This window comes from Pristis pectinata, chromosome 15, assembly GCF_009764475.1.
Source record: "Pristis pectinata isolate sPriPec2 chromosome 15, sPriPec2.1.pri, whole genome shotgun sequence".
Taxonomy (NCBI): Eukaryota; Metazoa; Chordata; class Chondrichthyes; order Rhinopristiformes; family Pristidae; genus Pristis; species Pristis pectinata.
In genome coordinates, this window is record NC_067419.1 from 43,745,503 (window position 1) to 43,764,484 (window position 18,982).

At 45.6% G+C, this 18,982-nt stretch overlaps 1 protein-coding gene across 1 annotated transcript in view; it reads right to left on the reverse strand.

Moving 5' to 3' along the window:
- The window catches only part of dcn (decorin), a 78,798-nt gene that overhangs the window by 25,654 nt on the left and 34,162 nt on the right, over window positions 1-18,982 (reverse strand). Inside the window, exon 3 of the mRNA XM_052030277.1 lies at window positions 5,984-6,096. Within this exon, the coding sequence (XP_051886237.1) occupies window positions 5,984-6,096 (113 nt within the window). The remainder of the gene's footprint in view (window positions 1-5,983; window positions 6,097-18,982) is intronic.

The following is an 18,982-nucleotide window of genomic DNA, read 5'->3' on the forward strand; positions in this document are numbered from 1 at the left end:
CCATCGTATCTGCTTCCACCACTTCTCTTTGCAATGTTCTCCAGGCACCTACCACTCTGTGTAAAAAACCATGCCCCACACATATCCTTTCAACTTTCCCCCTCTCACCTTAAATGCTTGCCTTCTATGATTTGACATTTCCACCCTGGAAACAAGACTTTGACTATCTACCCTATCCATGCTTCAAAATTTTATATACTCCTATCAGGTCGTCCCTCAGTCAAATAAAACAATCCAGGTTTATTCAAACTCTCCTTGCAGCTAATAATAAATTAATTAGAACCAACTGGGTATCAAGTAGGTTTTGAAATGGGGGCAGTGACTATTGAAAGCATGAAGCTATTATTCAAGAACTTGCCTTACTAAATGAAGCTCTTGCATCTGGCATCTCACGTAACCTCACAACTGAAGAAACAACTGAACTACAGACCTCCCGCACACCTGCCTACCACTATCTCTTACCTGCATCTACCTATCACCACCTTGTGCCCACCCCGCCTCCCCTCTTTTGTCCGCCTATCACTGCTCTGCTTTTCCCTCCAATATATTGGGCTTCCCCTTTTCCTATCTTCAGTCCTGAAGAAGGGTCCTGACCCAAAACGTTGACAGCCTACTTTTCTCCGCGGATGCTGCCTGGCCTGCTGAGTTCCTCCAGCATCATCTAGATTCCAGCATCTGCAGTCCTTTGTTTCTCTAGAACTACAGACCACTTAGCCTAACATCAATGGTAGACAAAATGCTGGAAGCTATTACCAAGAAGATAATAACAGAGCATTTGAAAATAAATAATAGAATTGGGCAGTATCAGACATGATTTATGAAAGCAAAATCGCGTTTGACAAACCCGTTAAAATATTTGAAAATCAAACAAAAACTGCAGATGCTGGAAATCTAAAATAAAATCAGAAAATGCTGGAAACACTCAGCAGGTCAGGTGGCATCTGTGCGAAGAGAACCAGAGCTAATGTTTCAGTTCGAAGACCATCCGTCAGAACTGGGAAAGAGACTAAAGAAGCTCCTTAAGCTGCAGGGAGGGTGGTAGAGGAGGGGATGTCTCTGATAGGGTAAAACCAGGGTGACCATGGTGATAAGCTGTACACAAGGTCATCTGGTCAGTGAGTGAATGGCAGCAGTTAGAGGGTGAGAACATAGACAAAAGAACCAAGAAAAAAAGTACGTGGGAGTCATGAAATGCAGAGCAGGTCAACATACCTGGCAGGTAAGGTGGACATGTCCTCCACTCCCAGAGAGATAAAAAGAAAAATAATTGGCAAAACAAAAAGCTAAGCAACAAAATCAAGCTGAACCAGTATCACGGATGGACAACTGATACAGACATAGAAATCAAGTTAATTTTGAATTCCACAACTTCAAGTAAGTCCAGAAGGCTGCAATGTGCCCAGACAGGAGAGGTGCTTTTCCTCAAGCTTACGTTGGTTCTTAATGGATCAGTGGAGGAGGCCGCAGACCAATAGGTCAGAGCGGGAATGGGAGAAAGAATTGAAGTGAGAGGGAGAATTGAAGTGTTCAAATATTTTGAGGCTGTAACAAGCAGAAGAGAGAAAGCCAACCAGTTGACATGCTGCATTTGGACCTTCAGAAGGCCTTAAGTGGAGAAACAAGAGACTGAAGATGCTGTACTCTGGAGCAAAAACCAAACTGCCGGAGTAACTCAGTGGGTCGTAGAGGCACAAGGATGGTCTACACTTTGGGTCTAGGACCTGCTTAAAAAAGGTACAGCATATGAAACAAAATTAGAGCGCACTGTTTTGGAGGTAATATACTGGCATGGATTGATGATTAGTTAATGGAGAGAAATCAAAGAGTTGGAATAAACCAGTTATTTTCAAGTTTGTATGTTATGACCTGTGGGTGTTATAGAATTTGGTGCTGGGGCCCGAGCTACATCAATGATTAGGATGAGATGATCAACTGTAATGTATCCAGGTTTGCTAAGGCTATAAAGTTAGGTAGTGATGTGGGCAGGGAGAAGGATGCAGAGAGGCTTCAGTGAATGGGCACAGACATGGCAGATGGATAAATGTGTGTCGTCACTTTAGTTGAAAAAATAGGTGGGTAAATGTTTAAAAGGTGAAGAGTTGAAGGGTGTTTGTGTTTAGAGGAACTTGAGTGTCTTTGCTCACAAGTTATGGAACATTATCAGCAAGCAGTGAGGAAGGAAAATGGTATCTTGGTCTTAAATAAAACCCAATGCTAGAAATACTCAGCAGGTTGGGCTGTATCTGTGGGAAGAGAAACAGAGTTGACGTCTCAGGCCTAAGACCCTTCTTCATCAGACCGGGGAAGGAGACAAAGGAAGTTTGTTAAGCTGCAGGGAGGGTGGGGAAAGGGGATGTGTCTGATAGGGTAAAACCAGGGTGACCATGGGGATAAGTTGCAAACAAGGTTATCTGGTTGCTGAGTAAATGGGAGCAGTTGGAGAGTAAGAACATAGACAAAAGACTGTGGAAGTTGTGAAATGCAGGGCATTTTTGAGCAAGATCTAGCAATATTGGTCTTTATTGCCGGATGATTTGAGTATAAGAGTAGAGAAGCCTTGCTCCCATTGTAAAGAACCCTACTGAGACAGCATCTGGAATATATTGTGCAGGTCTTATCTCCTTACCCAAGGAAAGGTAGATTTGCGATAGAGAGAGTGCACCCAATGGATGGATTCTGGGATGGTGGGACTGTTTTATGAGGAAATTAAGCAGACTAGACCTACACTCATGGGCTTTGAAGAATGAAAGGTGATCTCGTTGAAACTGAAAATTCTCAAGGGGCTTGGCAGGTGGATATGGAATTGATCTTTCCTTTGATAGGGCCTTCCAGAACTTGGGGTCGTCATCGCAGACTAAGGGGTCAGCCATTCAGGACAGAGATGAGAAAAGATTTCTTCAGCTAAAGGGTGGTGAATCTTTGGAAGTTCTCCTCCCTGGGATTATGGAGACTCAGCCACACATATTCAAGACAGATTTTCTTTGATATTAGAGAGATACAGGGTTAGTGCAGGAAGGTATAACGTGAGCTCAGCACCAGTCTTGTCAGAAGGGACCAAAATGGTCTAATCCCACTTCTATTTCTTATGGCTTTAGGACTTCAGGGTTACTAGTTCTCCAAAACCACCTGAATTTTTCAGGAATTAAAGATTAATCCTGTGGCCATAGGTGTAGGCAACAACTGGGGGAAAGACCATAGGTGTAAGCAACATCTGGGAGAATGGCCATGGACTTAAGCAGCATCTGGAAAAAAAGGCCACTAAAAAAGGGTTAGAAATTCATCCTGTGTTAGTGGAATATAACCCACAACATATCCACTTCCAACATTCAATTTTCAGAACCAGAATTAAACACAAATCCAATCCTACATCACAATACACTAGAGGGCATATCCTAGCCCAGAGTGCTTTTATATTTCCTTTCAATACTTTGGTTTAATACCAATAAAAGCATTGGAGATAAGGGAAGGGCCTGTTTGACTAGGCACAGTAGTTGGAGGCAAGGAACCATGTGATTAAACCTCTCCAAATGCATCCAGACTTGGCAGCCTAATGTAATTCTGCACTTGGAGACAGTTACCTCACTCATGGTTTGGTACCTGTAGCTGAAAGAATGGAGACAGACTTCTCCTTTTGGAAATCATGTGTATTTTGGCTTCAGTAACCTTTGACTAGGAGACAGATAATTAAAAAATAAGTTGAAGCTATTTAACTCCATAGGAGGAGTTGGCCATATGGTTTCTACAGCCTGCTCCACCACTGAGTAAGATATTGGCTGACCTTCAGCTCTAGTCCACTTTCTCATTTAATCTCCACGTCCTTTAATTTTCCTCAGATCCAAAAATCTCTGTTTTAGCTTTAACTCCCCAGCCATCTGGATTTCAGAATTTCAAAGATTTACTGCTCCCTGTGTAGAAACATTCCTCCTCCTCCTTTCTCTGCAACCACAGTCCCCAGATCTACACCATCCAGACACCGTCAACATCGACCCTGTGAATCCCTCGAAGGATTCTGTGAGTTTCAATGGAAGAGGCAGTAACCCTCATCAAACCCTCCTTAAAAAATGATTGGATGTCCACTTCAAAGTGCTGGAACTTACAAGCTACAATAAAATGGAGAGCCAAGAGACTGCAGATGCTGGAATCTGGAGCAAAAACCAAGCTGCTGGAGGAACTCAGTGGGTCAGGCAACATCTATGGAGGGAAATGCACAATCCAGATGAAGGGTCTTGGCCCAAAACATCGACTGTCCATTTCCCTCCACAGATACTGCCTGACCTGCTGAGTTCCTCCAGCACATGTTTTTTGTTGCTACAGACTAAAAGCTGATAAATGGGACTAAAGCTTATTAGCTTTCAATGGCTGGCAAGCACATGAAGGGCCAAGTGGCCTCCTCCAATTCTGTGCTACCGTTCTTTTGAACCCCCTGCATTTTTCTAAGCCCAAGGGAATACAGATTCCAACCTACACGTTCAGGTAAAGACTGAGTGGAAACGACATTCCCCGAATTTTTCCAAGTGAACCAGAACAAGAAAACACTTCCAGAATCGCTTTTCCAGATCACAGTATTTTGTTCCAAACTCCTTTTTGAAGCCAAATTAAAATTCTTATGCTACCACTGCGGGTTTTCAAATCGCTGTTCCATGTGACTGTTACCCAGGCCTTCTCACTGTCAGTTTGTTGACTGAACTCCTGCCCACTTCTTGGTAACAAGGATGAGAATGCCCCATTTCCATCAGAGACTCAACTATTTGATTCATTTGTTTAGGACATTAAAAATGTTGAACAGGAAGACCACACATCTTCTTTTCTCAGGAGTGGCTCAGGCATAACTGCCCAATTCTGAAAGAATTAAAATAAAAAAGATGCAAAAAATGTTAGTCTCCCTGTCCACCAAACAATCTGGCTCCCCTGGTCTCAGAAAGCCTTAGGAATATCAGTGGAACACTTGAATCACCAAGGCATAACCTGAATCATCAAGGCATAATAGTTTAGCTCAGTGAAGTGGCGGAGCAGACTCGATGGGCCGAATGGCCTACCTCTGCTCCTTTGTCTTGTGATAATATCTGGTGCATCACAGCTCGGTATTGTAATTGCTCTGAACAAGACTGCAAGCAATTGCAGAGAGTTGCGGACACAGCCCAGTCCGTCACACAAACCAGCCTCCCCTCTATTGACTCTGTCTACACTTCCCGCTGCCTTGAGAAAACAGCCGGCATAATCAAAGACCCCTCACATTCTCTCTTCTCCCCTCTTCCATCAGGCAGAAAATACAAAAGCTTGAGAACACGTACCACCAGGCTCAAGGACAGCTTCTATCCCACTGTTATAAGACTTTTGAATGGATCTCTTATACAATAAAGATGAATTCTTGATCTCTTAATCTACCTCGTCATGGTCCTTGTACCTTATTTGTCTGCCTGCACTGCACTTTCTCTGTAACTGTAACACTATATTCTGCATTGTTATTGTTTTCCTTTTGTAATACCTCGATGTACTGATGTATGGAATGACCTGTCTGGATGGCACGCAAACAAAGATCTTCAATGTATTTCAGTACATGTGACAATAATAAACCATTTACCAATTAATTGACTGTGGACAAGGTGCTGGTGAATGGGATTAGTGTGGATTGGTACTCGATGGTGAGCACGTTTCTATGCTGGACCACTATATGACCACATAATCCTTTTCCAGGGATCCCAAGGCACTAGCGTCACCAGAGAAGTGAGACAAGCAACTGGAATGGACACACCCCCTAAGTCCTCTCTGCCCGTACACAGCAATGGCCGCAATGGACCCTTGGATCCATCTGCTCCCCTCCCCACAGGCTGAAGCATCACCAGAAATCAAGGAAAGGCCAAAACGAGGCAGGTTCAAGGTGAAAGCTGAGACCTCAACACTGCTGCTCTCGTTTGGGGTCAACCTACCCTCCGTGATCACCTCAGGAACGAAAGCTGCAAGTCACCGTTGCAGGCCCACTTACATGAAGGTTCTTCAGGTTCTTGAAGTCGTTTTCTTTTATCTCCGTGAGCTTGTTGTTCTGGAGGTCAAGCAGTGTGGTATCCTTGGGAATGTTCTCTGGCACAGTGGAGAGACCTGTTTCAGGAGCAAGATTAAAAAGACATCATTTTAAAGGACTTGCAATGTCACTTTATAGAATGTCAGCTGTTACTCTGGTGGTAGACATCTGAAGACTGTAGGTTTAAGCGCCTATCACAGGCAGACTTTGAATGGAAGTCTGCTGTAGGAAGGAAGTTATTAAACTGGAAAGAGTTCAGAAAAGATTTACAAGGATGTTGCCAGGACTCGAGGGACTGAGTTATAGGAAGAGGTCTGACAGGCTGGGACTTTTTTCCTTGGAATGTAGGAGACTGAGAGGTGATCTTATAGCGGTGTATAAAATCATGCGGGGCATAAATAGTCTGTTTCCCAGGGGAAGAACTAGAGGGCAGAGGTTTAAGGTGAGAGGGGAGTGATTTAATAGGAACCTGAAGGGCAATGTTTTTTTTACACACACAAAGGGTGGTATGTATGTGGAATGAGCTGTCAGAGGAAGTGGTTGGGGCAACTACAATAACAACTTTTAAAAGACAGTTGGACAGGTACATGGATAGGAAAGGTTTAGAGGGAAATGGGTCAAAGGTAGGCAAATGAAACTAGCTTGGATAGGCACCTTGGTCGGCACGGACCAGTTGGGTCAAAGGGCCTGTTTCCGTGCTGTATGACTCTGTGTCTCTAAGTACAATGTCAGCCAATCTGAGCACAGAAAGCTCCTGCAAACAGACCCATGAGTTAGACCTGAGATTTAGCTTCGTTAATGTTGATTGAGGGGTCATCGTTGACCAGGGCCATGGAGAGAGCTCACCGGCGGTTCTTCAAAATGGGCACAAAGGATATCTTGCATCAAGCCCAATGGGTAACCAGGCCATTGAGTTAACGTAAAACAAGATGAGAGAAAAATTTATGTTCTAGAAAGAAACAGAGAACCCCAAGGCCTTCCTGATGGGGGATGGAAGTGTATAGGGACTGGACGTCCCTGGCGTTGTATGGGGACTGGACGTCCCTGACGTTGTATGGGGACTGGACGTCCATGGTGTTGTATGGGGACTGGACGTCCCTGGCGTTGTATGGGGACTGGATGTCCCTGGCGTTGTATGGGGACTGGACGTCCATGGCGTTGTATGGGGACTGGACGTCCCTGGCGTTGTATGGGGACTGGACGTCCATGGTGTTGTATGGGGACTGGACGTCCATGGCGTTGTATGGGGACTGGACGTCTATTTAGTGTCTTCACTGAAAGACAGCACTACTAAAGCACATTAACATAAAGAAAAGAAACTACAGGCAGTCCCCAGATTACAACAGGGCTCTGTTCCTGAGAACAGTCTGTAACCTGAACTGTTCGTAAGTTGGAAAGAAACAACAGTGTGTGGGAGGGGGTCACAGGAACAGCAGTGATGGGAGGGCGAGCAGGTGGGGGAAAGGCGGCCGCCAGCCGGCCTCACTGACTTAGTGAGTGAGCGCGCGAGTCTGCTCAGCTCCACCCGGCCCCCGATTGTTGCGGCTCGGGAGGGGGATGAGGTTCGGGAGAGACGGCCCCATTCCCACCCGGCAGAAGATCCCTGCAGTCCCGCAGCAGGTGGCAAATCCACCCCCATCCATCCCGCTGGTCTCCCAAAGGATGTTTGGGGTTGTCCACAGGTCGGGGATTCAAGCAGAGGCTTCCAATGGTGTCGATGTAGGAGAAAACTGGCAGACATCAATGAACATGTGCACATTTTTTGGTGATGAGTCAAATTAAAAACACTGCTTTTACACCTTAATTCTGCTGGACTATCAGAGGAAACTCCAGGCCACGGGTTGAGGGAAGGACAACAAAACTCATTCAAGGATGTGAAAGGTGAAAAAACAATGAAGGAAAGAATTACTGCCTGGAGTGCTGTCAATTTTCTCCACATCAGATTTCAGAATGCACACCTATGGAGTCATTTGATTTATTTTGGCTGCAGGCAGGCAGATGTCGTCAATGCTGCTTGCTATCTGCCTTGTAATCTGCTGTCTTCACAGAGCTGGGGTTGAACGCAAGTTTGACTGGTGCCACGGAGGGCGTGTGGCTTCTTTCAATGTGATACTTTCGGGTAAAACATTTATCGGTTGCAGAACAAAAGAAACACCCGCTTTCTCTCGCAAAGAAGGAAAAATATGTGTCTTGAAGCAGTCTGTTCCATTTCTGACGATGTGTAATTTGCTTAATTCAATGCAGATGCAACAACAGCCCCGGGGATGAATGTCAACTAGATTAAAGACGAACAATTTAAATTACACCCACAAACCATTGATAAAATAAGGGTTTGATAAAACTTTTAAAGGAACGGGCCATTCAGCTTCTTCCAAATGCCCTCCCCAATCTATTAAAGCCTTGCTTACATTCATGGGCTGAGAGATCGATTGCACGCCATTGGTAGTCAGTCGCACAGTGTACATGAAGACCTATTTTTTCTTCAGCACAACGTGACTATGATTATTTCCAGGTCAAATCACAATCACCGGACATATCATGTTCCAAATCTTACTTGTGCCACTGTTGTGTTTCTCACATCAGGTGTGCACATAACAGCTTCATTTGCCGTGCAATGCTCATTTGGAGCTCCGTGTCTTGGAGAGATACGGCACAGAAACAGGCCTTTCAGCCCATCGAGTCCATGCCAACCATCAACCACCCATTTATGCTTTTTTTAAATAATCCTTTTTTTAAAATTCTCCCCATGTTCTCATCAACTCCCTCTAGATTCTACCTCTTGCCTATGTACTGGGGGCCATTTACAGCAGCCAATTAATCTCCCCACCCGCACATTTTCAGCAGGTGGGAGGGAACCAGAGCACTCAGGCGAAACCCACACAGTCACAGGGACAACGTGCAAACTCCACTCACTCAGCACCTGCAATCAGGATCGAACCTGGGTTTATGGCACAGTTGAGGCAGCAACACTACCAATTGCGCCACTGTGTCGGAGAGAAACTGTTCACCCCATCTAGGCCTCTCATAACTCCAGACGTCTCAGTTAAACTTCTCTTCAATCTCCTCAAGGCCAACAGAAAAAACAATCCCAGCCTAGACAGTCTCTCCTCATAACTACATCTCTACAGCCTGGAGATATCCTCAGCACTCTTTCCCACTCCCACTCTAACACCATCACATCCTTCCCATGAGTGTTTTAATCCATTTTACCACATCAGGGAGGCCTTGTGAAATGCAAGTTGTTGCTACCATGGTAGAATACAGATTGAAGAAATGAAAACCTGCCCTCACCCTCCCTTCCCACATAGAACAAACTATGAAGCTCATGATAGAACACTGAACATAGAACAGTACAGCACAGGAACAGACCCTTCAGCCATGATGGCTGTGCTGAACACGATGCCAAATCTACACTACCAGGCAGGCATGGAAGTGTAGCAGTTAGCGTAACGCTCTTACAGTGCCAGCAACCCAGGTTCAATTCCGGCCGTTGTCTGTAAGGAGTTTGTGTGTTCTCCCCGTGTCTGTGTGGGTTTCCTCCAGGTGCTCCGGTTTCCTCCTACATTCCAAAGACATACGGGTTAGGAAGTTGTGGGCATGCTATGTTGGCGCCGGAAGCGTGGCGACACTTGCAGGTCACTGTGTGTTTTGATGTACATGTGACTAATAAAGATATCTTTCTTTCTTTCTTTTATACAGAGACAAGTGCCTAGAAAGTTTATCCTGAGGTGTCAAATGCATGTTACAGTAAAAATATGTTGTACTCTGGTACTACTGAACACTTTCAGCTCAAAAATCAAAGATTAATTTTGGTCTACCCAGCACACAAGATTCAGCCAAAATTTAAGATTTAAAAAACGGTCTTGTTTCAATAATGTTAAATTTGTTAGACCTCCACAAGCAACACAGGGCTCTGGGCCAAATGTGGGCTGATGGGACTAGCTCACTGGGCAACACAGTAAGTATGGACCTGTTGGGCTGAAGGGCCTCTTTCCATTCTTTATGACTCAATGACACAAATGTTGGAGGAACTCAGCAGGTCAGGCAGCATCTGTGGAGGGAAATTGACTGCCTGACCTGCTGAGTTCCTCCAGCGTTTTGTGTGTTGCTCCAGATTCCAGCATCTTCAATCTCATTTGTCAGCAACATCCACAAATTACATTTTGTTTATGTTGCGTTTTAGGGTTATTGACAGACCGATCAAAGCTAGACAGCGATGTGACTTGTTGCTGCAAGACTTGAAGCTTTGTTACTGGACCTGACCTCAGAGATCACCGTTACACTTCCCTCTGTGTGGAAATGGATGGTAGTTGGAGATGACAATCTGAAGAAGCACCTCATCAGGAATTAGCATTCAGAAAGACACCTTGACGGAAATGTAGTACCATCCAGTGTTTGGGAAGATCTTGCGTTTCCCAGACCTGGTGAGGGTCTGAATAGAATTAAAGTGGACAGCACTTCACTCAGACTGCAGCCTGCAGCTACAAATCTGGCCTTGCCAATTAAGATTGGCTGTATCAGTGGAGGGAACCTGGCATCAGAAAGGCTGTTGGGCAACTCCACTGGAATTCTTCATATGACGTGCCAGGGAGATAGCTGTTTAAGTGCAGTGTTAGCGCTGGGCAAGAGCCAACAGGTAGGAAGGGGCTAATCTGACCAAGACTCATCTGAAATGAGACTCCATCTTACAAAGAGAAGCTCAAAGGTTCTGTAACCGAGGTGATTTCAGTGATTTGTACAGCAGCAAAGGTTGTTCGGCCCATTAATATTGCCACGGTTATTTGCAAGAGCTACCCCGTTAACTCAGTGCATTTCCCACAATTTGGATTCCATGTTCCTTACAGGAATGACCAGCATTCAAGAGTTCATCACTGGCTGTAGCGCACGTTGAGGCATGCTGACGTGCAAGGCACTATAGAAATGCTTCATCCTCATACTCCTGCAACTATTTATTCAACTCCCTTTTGAGAGTCACTGTCGACTCTGCAGAACTCTGGGGCACGCAAACTCACCGCGTGAAATAATTTCTCCTCCTCACTTCCTGACCCTCCTGTTTCCCTGATTCTTTTGTCAATTGTTTTAGATCTGTGTGCATCTATTACCGGCAACCCTGTCAGTGGAAAATAGTCACGCCTATTGTCATCAGAATCAGTGAGAGATACAGCACAGAAACAGGCCATATAGTCCATCGAGCCTATATATCAACCACCTATAGCGCCATAGAGCAATACAGCACAGATACAGGCCCTTTGGCCCAACCAGTCCATGCCAACCACTGTGCCCACCCAGCCAATCCCAATTACCTGCGTTCAGCCCATATCCCTCCAAGTCCCGCCCCTCCATGTACCTATCCAAGTGCTTCTTAAATTATATTATTGTACCTGCCTCACCCACTTCCTCTGATAAGATATCTTTATTAGTCACACGTACATCGAAACACACAGTGAAATGCATCTTTTTGCGTAGTGTGTTCTGGGGGCAGCCTGCAAGTGTCGCCACGCTTCCGGCACCAACGTAGCATGCCCACAACTTCCTAACCCGTATGTCTTTGGAACGTGGGAGGAAACCGGAGCACCCAGAGGAAACCCACGCAGGCACGTGGAGAACGAACAAACTCCTTATAGACAGTGGCCAGAATTGAACACGGGTCGCTGGTGCTGTAAAGCATTACGCTAACAGCTACACTACCGTGCCTGCCTCTGGCAGCTCATTCCATATACTCACCACCCTCAGCATGGAAAAGTTGCCCTTCAGGTCTCTTTTAAATCTTTCCCCCCTCATCCTAAACCTATGCCCTCTAGTTTTGGGCTCCCCTACCCCGGGGAAAGCCCATTTACACCAATCCTACATTTTTTATTCCCCTCAACTCCCTCCAGATTCTACTGCTCACCTACACACTGGAGGTAACTTACCTACCAACCTGCACATCCTTAGAGTGTGGGAGGAAACCGGAGCACTCTGGGGAAACCCACACATTCACAGGGAGAACGTGTAAACTCCACACAGACAGCGCCCGAGGTCGGGACATGAGCTGTGCCACCATGCCGCCATGTTGCACTGAATTTTGCATCCGTGCTATGATCCGAACTCCTTCATTGTGATGAGGAAGCAGGAATTTGGTGAAACCCCAGACTGATCAATGGACCATTGTGGGACAAACAGTCAGAGACAAGCATCAGAATGTAGAATTCATTGTGGACGAGGTGAACCTCGTCTGAAAAAAGGACAGAATCTACTGCTGTGTCCCACCCTCAACCTCCCCCTACCCCCTCCACATTGTTACAGCTGGGCTAACACTTTCTATTCATTCAGCTGTCAGTACAAGTCTCTGTCCCCAGAGGCTTGTCGTAACATATGTTGGAATTGGAATTGGTTTATTATTGTCACTTGTACCGAGGTACAGTGAAAAACCGTTCATACAGATCAATTCATTACACAGTGCATTGAGGTAGTACAAGGTAAAACAATACAGAATGCAGAGTAAAATGTTACAGCTACAGAGAAAGTGTAGTGCAGGTAATAAATAAGGTGCAAGGTCATAAGGTAAACTGTGAGGTCAAGAGTCCATCTTATCGTACTAGGGAACTGTTCAATAGTTTTATAACAGCGGGATAGAAGCTGTCCTTGAGCCTGGTGGTACGTGCTTTCAGGCTTTTGTTTCTGTGTGTCCACAACTGTCTGCAGTTTCTTGCAGTCCCGGGCAGAGCAGTCACCATACATTCCTGAGGTGGCACCTCCCATTCCTTGCTTACCATTTTCTAACTTAATTCTGTTTTATTCAAGATTGATCCCATACAGAACCATAAGCAATAATATGTACCTGTAATGCAGCAAAGCACACAAGATGTTTCACGGGAGCACCCCATAGTTGGCGATTTGGGTAGTCACTTGGAGGGTGACAGAGTTCTCGGTCTCAGAGAAAGGCTTCAAGAAGGGAGAACGAGGTGGAGGGAGGGAGGGAGGGAGCGTCCAGGCAGTTGCAGGCACTGCTACCACTGGAAGAGCAATAAAATGCTCAAGAAATTAGAATTGGAAGCTTGTAGACCTGGTGTGTGTGTGTGTGAAGGTAGGGAGATGGTGGGAGATAGGGGCAGGGAGGTGGCGGCAATGTGAACAAGAGCCACACGGTGGCACAGCTAATAGAGCCACTGCCTCACAGCTCCAGCGATTCGGGTTCAATCCCGACCTCGGGTGCTGTCTGTGTGGAGTTTGCACGTTCTCCCTGTGACCACGTGGGTTTCCCCCGGGTGCTCTGATTTCCTCCCATATTCCAAATGCGAGCTGGTAGATTAATTGCCCCCAGTGTGTAGGTGAGGGGCAGAATCTGGGGGCAGTTGAAGAGAACGTGGGAAGAATAAAAAAATGGGATTAATTTAGGATTAGTGTAAATGGGTGGTTGATGGTCAGCACAGACTTGTTGGGCCGAACAGCCTGTTTCTGCAGTATTTCTCTCCATGACTAGAGGGCAGAGATTTAAGATGAGATTCAATTGGAACTTTTTTTTTACACAAAGAGTTGTATCTATGTGGAACAAGCTGCCAGAGGAAGTGGTTGAGGCAGGTACAACGACAACTTTTAAAAGGCAGTTGGACGGGTATATGGATAGGAAAGGTTTAGAAGGTTATGGGCCAAATACTGGCAAATGGGACTAGCTTAAATGGGAGCATCTTGGTCGGCATGGACCAGTTGGTCCGAGGGGCCTGTTTCCGTGCTGTATGACTCTACGATGATACTTTTAAAATTAAGTTTTAAAACTACAAACCAGCGAATGCAAGGGTGGCAAGATCTTTAGTCAGGTGTTGTTGACTGAGGGTCAGTGTAACTCAGTGAGCACTGGGTGAGGGATGGAGATTAAAATATGGTTACTGCTGCTGATTCAATATCATGTTCCCAGTGCTCCAGTCTGAACACTCACAGGTACATGGTCCCTTGTACCTCAGTAAAAGACCCCTACAGGGGTTGTATACTGCTGTGCCAGGAACCCAACACAAGTTCCTGTTGTAATGGGCCATTGCTAAGGACTAGTAACACCTTCTCCGGGTGTAGCAGACTTCCTGGATCCGACTGTCTCGCTCATGGCCTCCTGTTAGATGGAGCAGATGCCGCCAGTCGCCAAGAATGACTCTCCCTCGGCATGCTGGCCAGAGGGCGGCCCTGAACCCCCATGTCTCAGATCAGAGCAGCCTCGCCCCCTCGCCCCAGTCCACCCTACACCCACCCTCCCGGGCGGCCTCTCCACAACAAGCCACAGTGGAAGTCAACACTGCTGCCAGTGACACATGGTATTGCTACCTCTTCTTGCACGGATTCCTGGGAACATATCCTGAGGGTTAAGTAAGGTACCGGAGTACATTCCGGGTGGTTCAGGTTTGGGGGAAGGTCCCAGAAGGGCAGTCGGATAGTTGAGTCTAGAGGTGATGGAGGTCAGGATGGAGAGGCTGAGGTAGGATGGAAATGGTGATTACACAGAATTAGAACCTAGAACAGTACAGCACAGGCCCTTCAGCCCACAATGTTGTGCCTAACTAATTAAACTTTTAACTAAACTAATCCCTTCTCCCGGCACAAAATCCATATCATAAGAACACAAGAACATAAGAAATAGGAGCAGGATTTGGCCATCTAGCCCATCGGGCCTGCTCCGCCGTTAAATAAGGTCATGGCTGATCTGGCCGTGGACTCAGATCCACCTACGTGCCTTTTCCCCGTAACCCTTAATTCCCCTGCTCTGTAAAAATCTATCTGTGTCTTAAATATATTTACTGAGGTGGCCTCTACTGCTTCCCCGGGCAGAGAATTCCATAGATTCACTACTCTCTGGGAAAAGCAATTCCTCCTCATCTCCATCCTAAATCTACTCCCCTGAATCGTGATGCTATGCCCCTATACCTCTCCATTCCCTGCACATCCATGCGCCTATCTAAGAGCCTCTGAAACTCCTCTATCGTATTTGCCTACACCACCACCCCTGGCAGCGCAATTATGGTACAGAGCTGTAACATCAAGAGGGCAACAAATATTGGGAAGGGGGGGGGGATGGGTGGAGGGCAAACATTGAAGGCACGTCAGTGTGGGTCAACAATGACTAAGTATAACTTGATGCATGTTAGGATATAGGCAACAGAACTGTGGACGTGCCTAAGTTTATAGATAAGATACCTTTATTAGTCACACGTACATCAAAACACACAGTGAAATGCATCTTTTGCGTAGAGTGTTCTTGGGGCAGCCCGCAAGTGTCGCCACACTTCTGGCGCCAACATAACATGCCCACAACTTCCTAACCCGTACGTCTTTGGAACATGGGAGGAAACCGGAGCACCTGGACGCAGACACGGGGAGAACATACAAACTCCTTACAGACAGCGGCTGGAGTTGAACCCGGGTCGCTGGCGCTGTAATAGCGTTATGCTAACCGCTACACTACCATGCCAGTGGTTAGTAAACGGAAAGCAAGAACAGCTTTGGACTTGTTGAGACTGGAATTGACAAAGACTAAACAAATAATGTTATAGCTAATCCAAACCATTCACTCCACACTGCAATGGCATACAACACACTACATCATTGGACCAATGAAAAGTACTTTTACAAATTATTTGTCAGTCATTTCCCACTGGGAAGTTACATTGGGTATACACGGTTAGGAGGGGCACTCATGTGAGATCTCAATTGTAGACAGATGTTCAAACCCCTGTACTGAAGGCTTGCACCACAAGTAATCTAAAAGAGATAACTGGAGATGATTTTTGGAGAGTGGCTCTTTCTTTAAAAGAAAGAAAGAGCTCTTTAAAATTACACTACATGTTTTTTTGTCCTCTTCAATTTAAAAGTTTTCACGAGAATTCTCTCACTTTTAACACAGTTAAATTCTGGGTCCAAGAAGGGCAACACTAGAGTTTTAAGGAGAAGTTTTAACCAAACTCTGCTGGCAGGATATCCTGAGATTGATTACATGGATGTGCGCTTCATCGTGTGTTAAATCCTCATTGAGTTTATCCGCCATTGCTCAATAAGGTTAAACAAGGACTGGGTTAGAATTGTTCCATTCATTGTTAGTTTGCATAGCATTGTGCCCACAGTAGATGACTCTGCAGGCACGAAACACTATTTGACCAGCCTCTGAGGTAGAAATTCCTCCTCATTAGCTACTGCCTGTTGTACTGCTCGTTGTACTGCTCCAATAAAGCCAATCAAACAGTCAAGATTCCTGCACCCACTAGGACACTAGCACCCACTGTAGATGCTGGAATCTGGAGCAACACACAGCCTACTGAAGGGACTTTTATCTAAGGAGGTGCCTTTAGTTAAGAAGGGCTGCAAAGAATAGAACAATAGACCAGCAAGCCTATACGTGGTTGATTAGTGATGGTCAGCACAAGATCATGTCTCATGAATGGGCACAGGTTTAAGGTGAGAGGGGAGAGATTTAATAGGAACCTAAGGGGCAACCTTTTCACCTAGGGGGTGGTCAATATATGGAATGAGGCAGGTACATCAAGAACATTTAAAAAGGTACTTGGACAGGTACATGGATAGGAAAGATTTAGAGGGATATGGGCCAAACGCGGGCAAATGGGACTAGTTTAGATGGGCATCTTGGTCGGCATGGACCAGTTGGGCCGAAGGGCCTGTTTCCGTGCTGTATGACTATGACTCTCTGATTCAGTGGGTCAAGCAGCATCTATGGGGGTGAGAGGAATTGTCGACGTTTTGCGTCGAAACCCTGCAACAGGACTGAGAGTGGAGAGGGGAGATGGCTGTTTTAAAGAAGAGAGGGGGAGTAGTGAAACCGGATCCCGAGGTGATTGGTGGACCCACTAGGATAAAATTATTAATGCTGAAACAAGTTAAGCAGAAAGCATCTATTCTCCTAGGCAGAGGCAGCCATAACTAGGAGGGGCATAGACTTAACTTAAGATAAGATATCTTTACTAGTCACATGTACATCAAAACACACAGTGAAATACATCTTTTGCATAGAGTGTTCTGGGGGCAGCCTGCAAAAGTTGCCGCGCTTCTGGCACCAACATAGCATGCCCACAACTTCCTAACCCGTACGTATTTATTGAAGGATTAAAGGGGAATTCAGAAGAATTATTATACTGAACAAATGGCAAGGGTTTGGAACTCACAACCTAAAATGGGGACGGAGGCAGCAACCTTCACTGCATTTAGTAAGGAGCCAGGTGTGAACTTCAAGAGCATAACCTGCAGGGCTGTGGAATATCAGCTGGGAGCTGGGAATTAGCCAAAGCCCACCTTTGGTCAGTCTGGACATGACAGGCCATAACTTCTGTGATTACCACCAATAACAGAAGGGGAATTTCTTCTCCGCTGTCTCAATTCATACCAAAAGAGTCACACAATAGGCTTAGTTACCAAGTTACTTAGTTACTGCACTGTGTAATGAATTGACCTGTACGATCGGTATGCAAGACAAGTTTTTCACTGTACCTCGGTACAAGTGAAAATAATAAACTGATACCAAGACACAGGAGGCTTCTCACCCTGTCAGCTCCCAGCAGAAAGATCCATCAGTCCAAATCCTATTGTGCTGCAGCCCAGCTACTTATTACCCCTCTCGTACCCACTGGTTGACTGTGTGATTAACCTGCACAAGGGATAATTTACAGTAGCCATTGAACTCACCAACCTGCACGTCTTTAGGACATGGGAGGAAACTGGAGCACCCAGGGGAAACCCACACAATCACAGTCAGGATATTGTAAACTCCACACAGAGAGCACTGCAGGTCAGGATTGAACCTGGATCACTGGAGATGTGAGGCAGCAGCACTAACTGCTGCACCAGTGTTCCACTCTCTCTTGGTAGCTAACACAAGGTCTGGCCTCAACCTTACCTGCTCCTAGTGGGCAGGGAATTGGCGTCATTGCTATAACCCTCATCCCTTCTGTAACTCACCAGACTTTCTCTTTAAGTGTGTAAAAATAATTTTTAATTCCTCTCTATTCCATTTCTGACAAAGGTCACCAACCTGAAATGTTAACTCTGTTTCTCTCTCCACAGATGCTGCCTGACTTGCTAAGAGTTTACAGCATTTTTCAATTTAGTTTCAGATTTCCAGCATCTGCTGTTTATTTTTTGACATTTTTGTAAAAGAAGAAAGCCCAAAATTCACAATTGCCCATATCCCCGCCAGGAGCCAGGATGAGAAATGTTAAAAACCAGTTAAACTCCCTTCCGTGTGTCGATGTAAAAATTGGCCAAAAAGTGAGGCAAAAGTTGTCTTACCGCTGCTGGTGAAAGGACTTTGAGACTTTTCAGGGTAGGGTGTATGAGACAGGAGGGTGTAGATGTGAGGTGAGAGGTTCAAAGTTTAGAGGAGATCTGAGGGGAAAGTTTTTCAACAGAATGTGATTATAATTTGGAATGTGCTGCCAGAGGTGGTGGTGGAGGCAGAAACAGGTGGGTAAAGAATGGTTTCCATAAGTTGATTTTGTCCGCAAGTCAGATAATATGAAAAAAACACTCGATATGGTAACTACACCTCCATGGTATTGTAATGAATGGCAGCAAAAGACCACAAGACTGATAAGAAAGAACAATCACTGGAGTGGGGGGGGAAGAGGTGGGGGGAGAGGTGGGGGGATGAGTTCTGCCATTCATAGGAACAAACATACATACATACACACGTCGGACTCCTGAATTGAATAATATTATGGCAGCTTGTTTGTCTGTATGGGTGTCCATATGTTGGGCATTCATAACCTGGGGCGCCCTGTACTCTCATAACATTTAAGAAGCATCTAAACTAATACTTGTTTGCCAAGGTTTAGTAGTCTACAGACCAAATGCTACCATTGAGATTAGCATCGATGGGTGCAATGGTCAGTCCGGATGTGGTGGGTTGAAGGCCCCATTTCTGTTCTCTATGACTCTGTGACGTTCAATTCAGCAAGGCCCATGATCGCAAAAACTGTTCCTAATTAGCTCCTATCC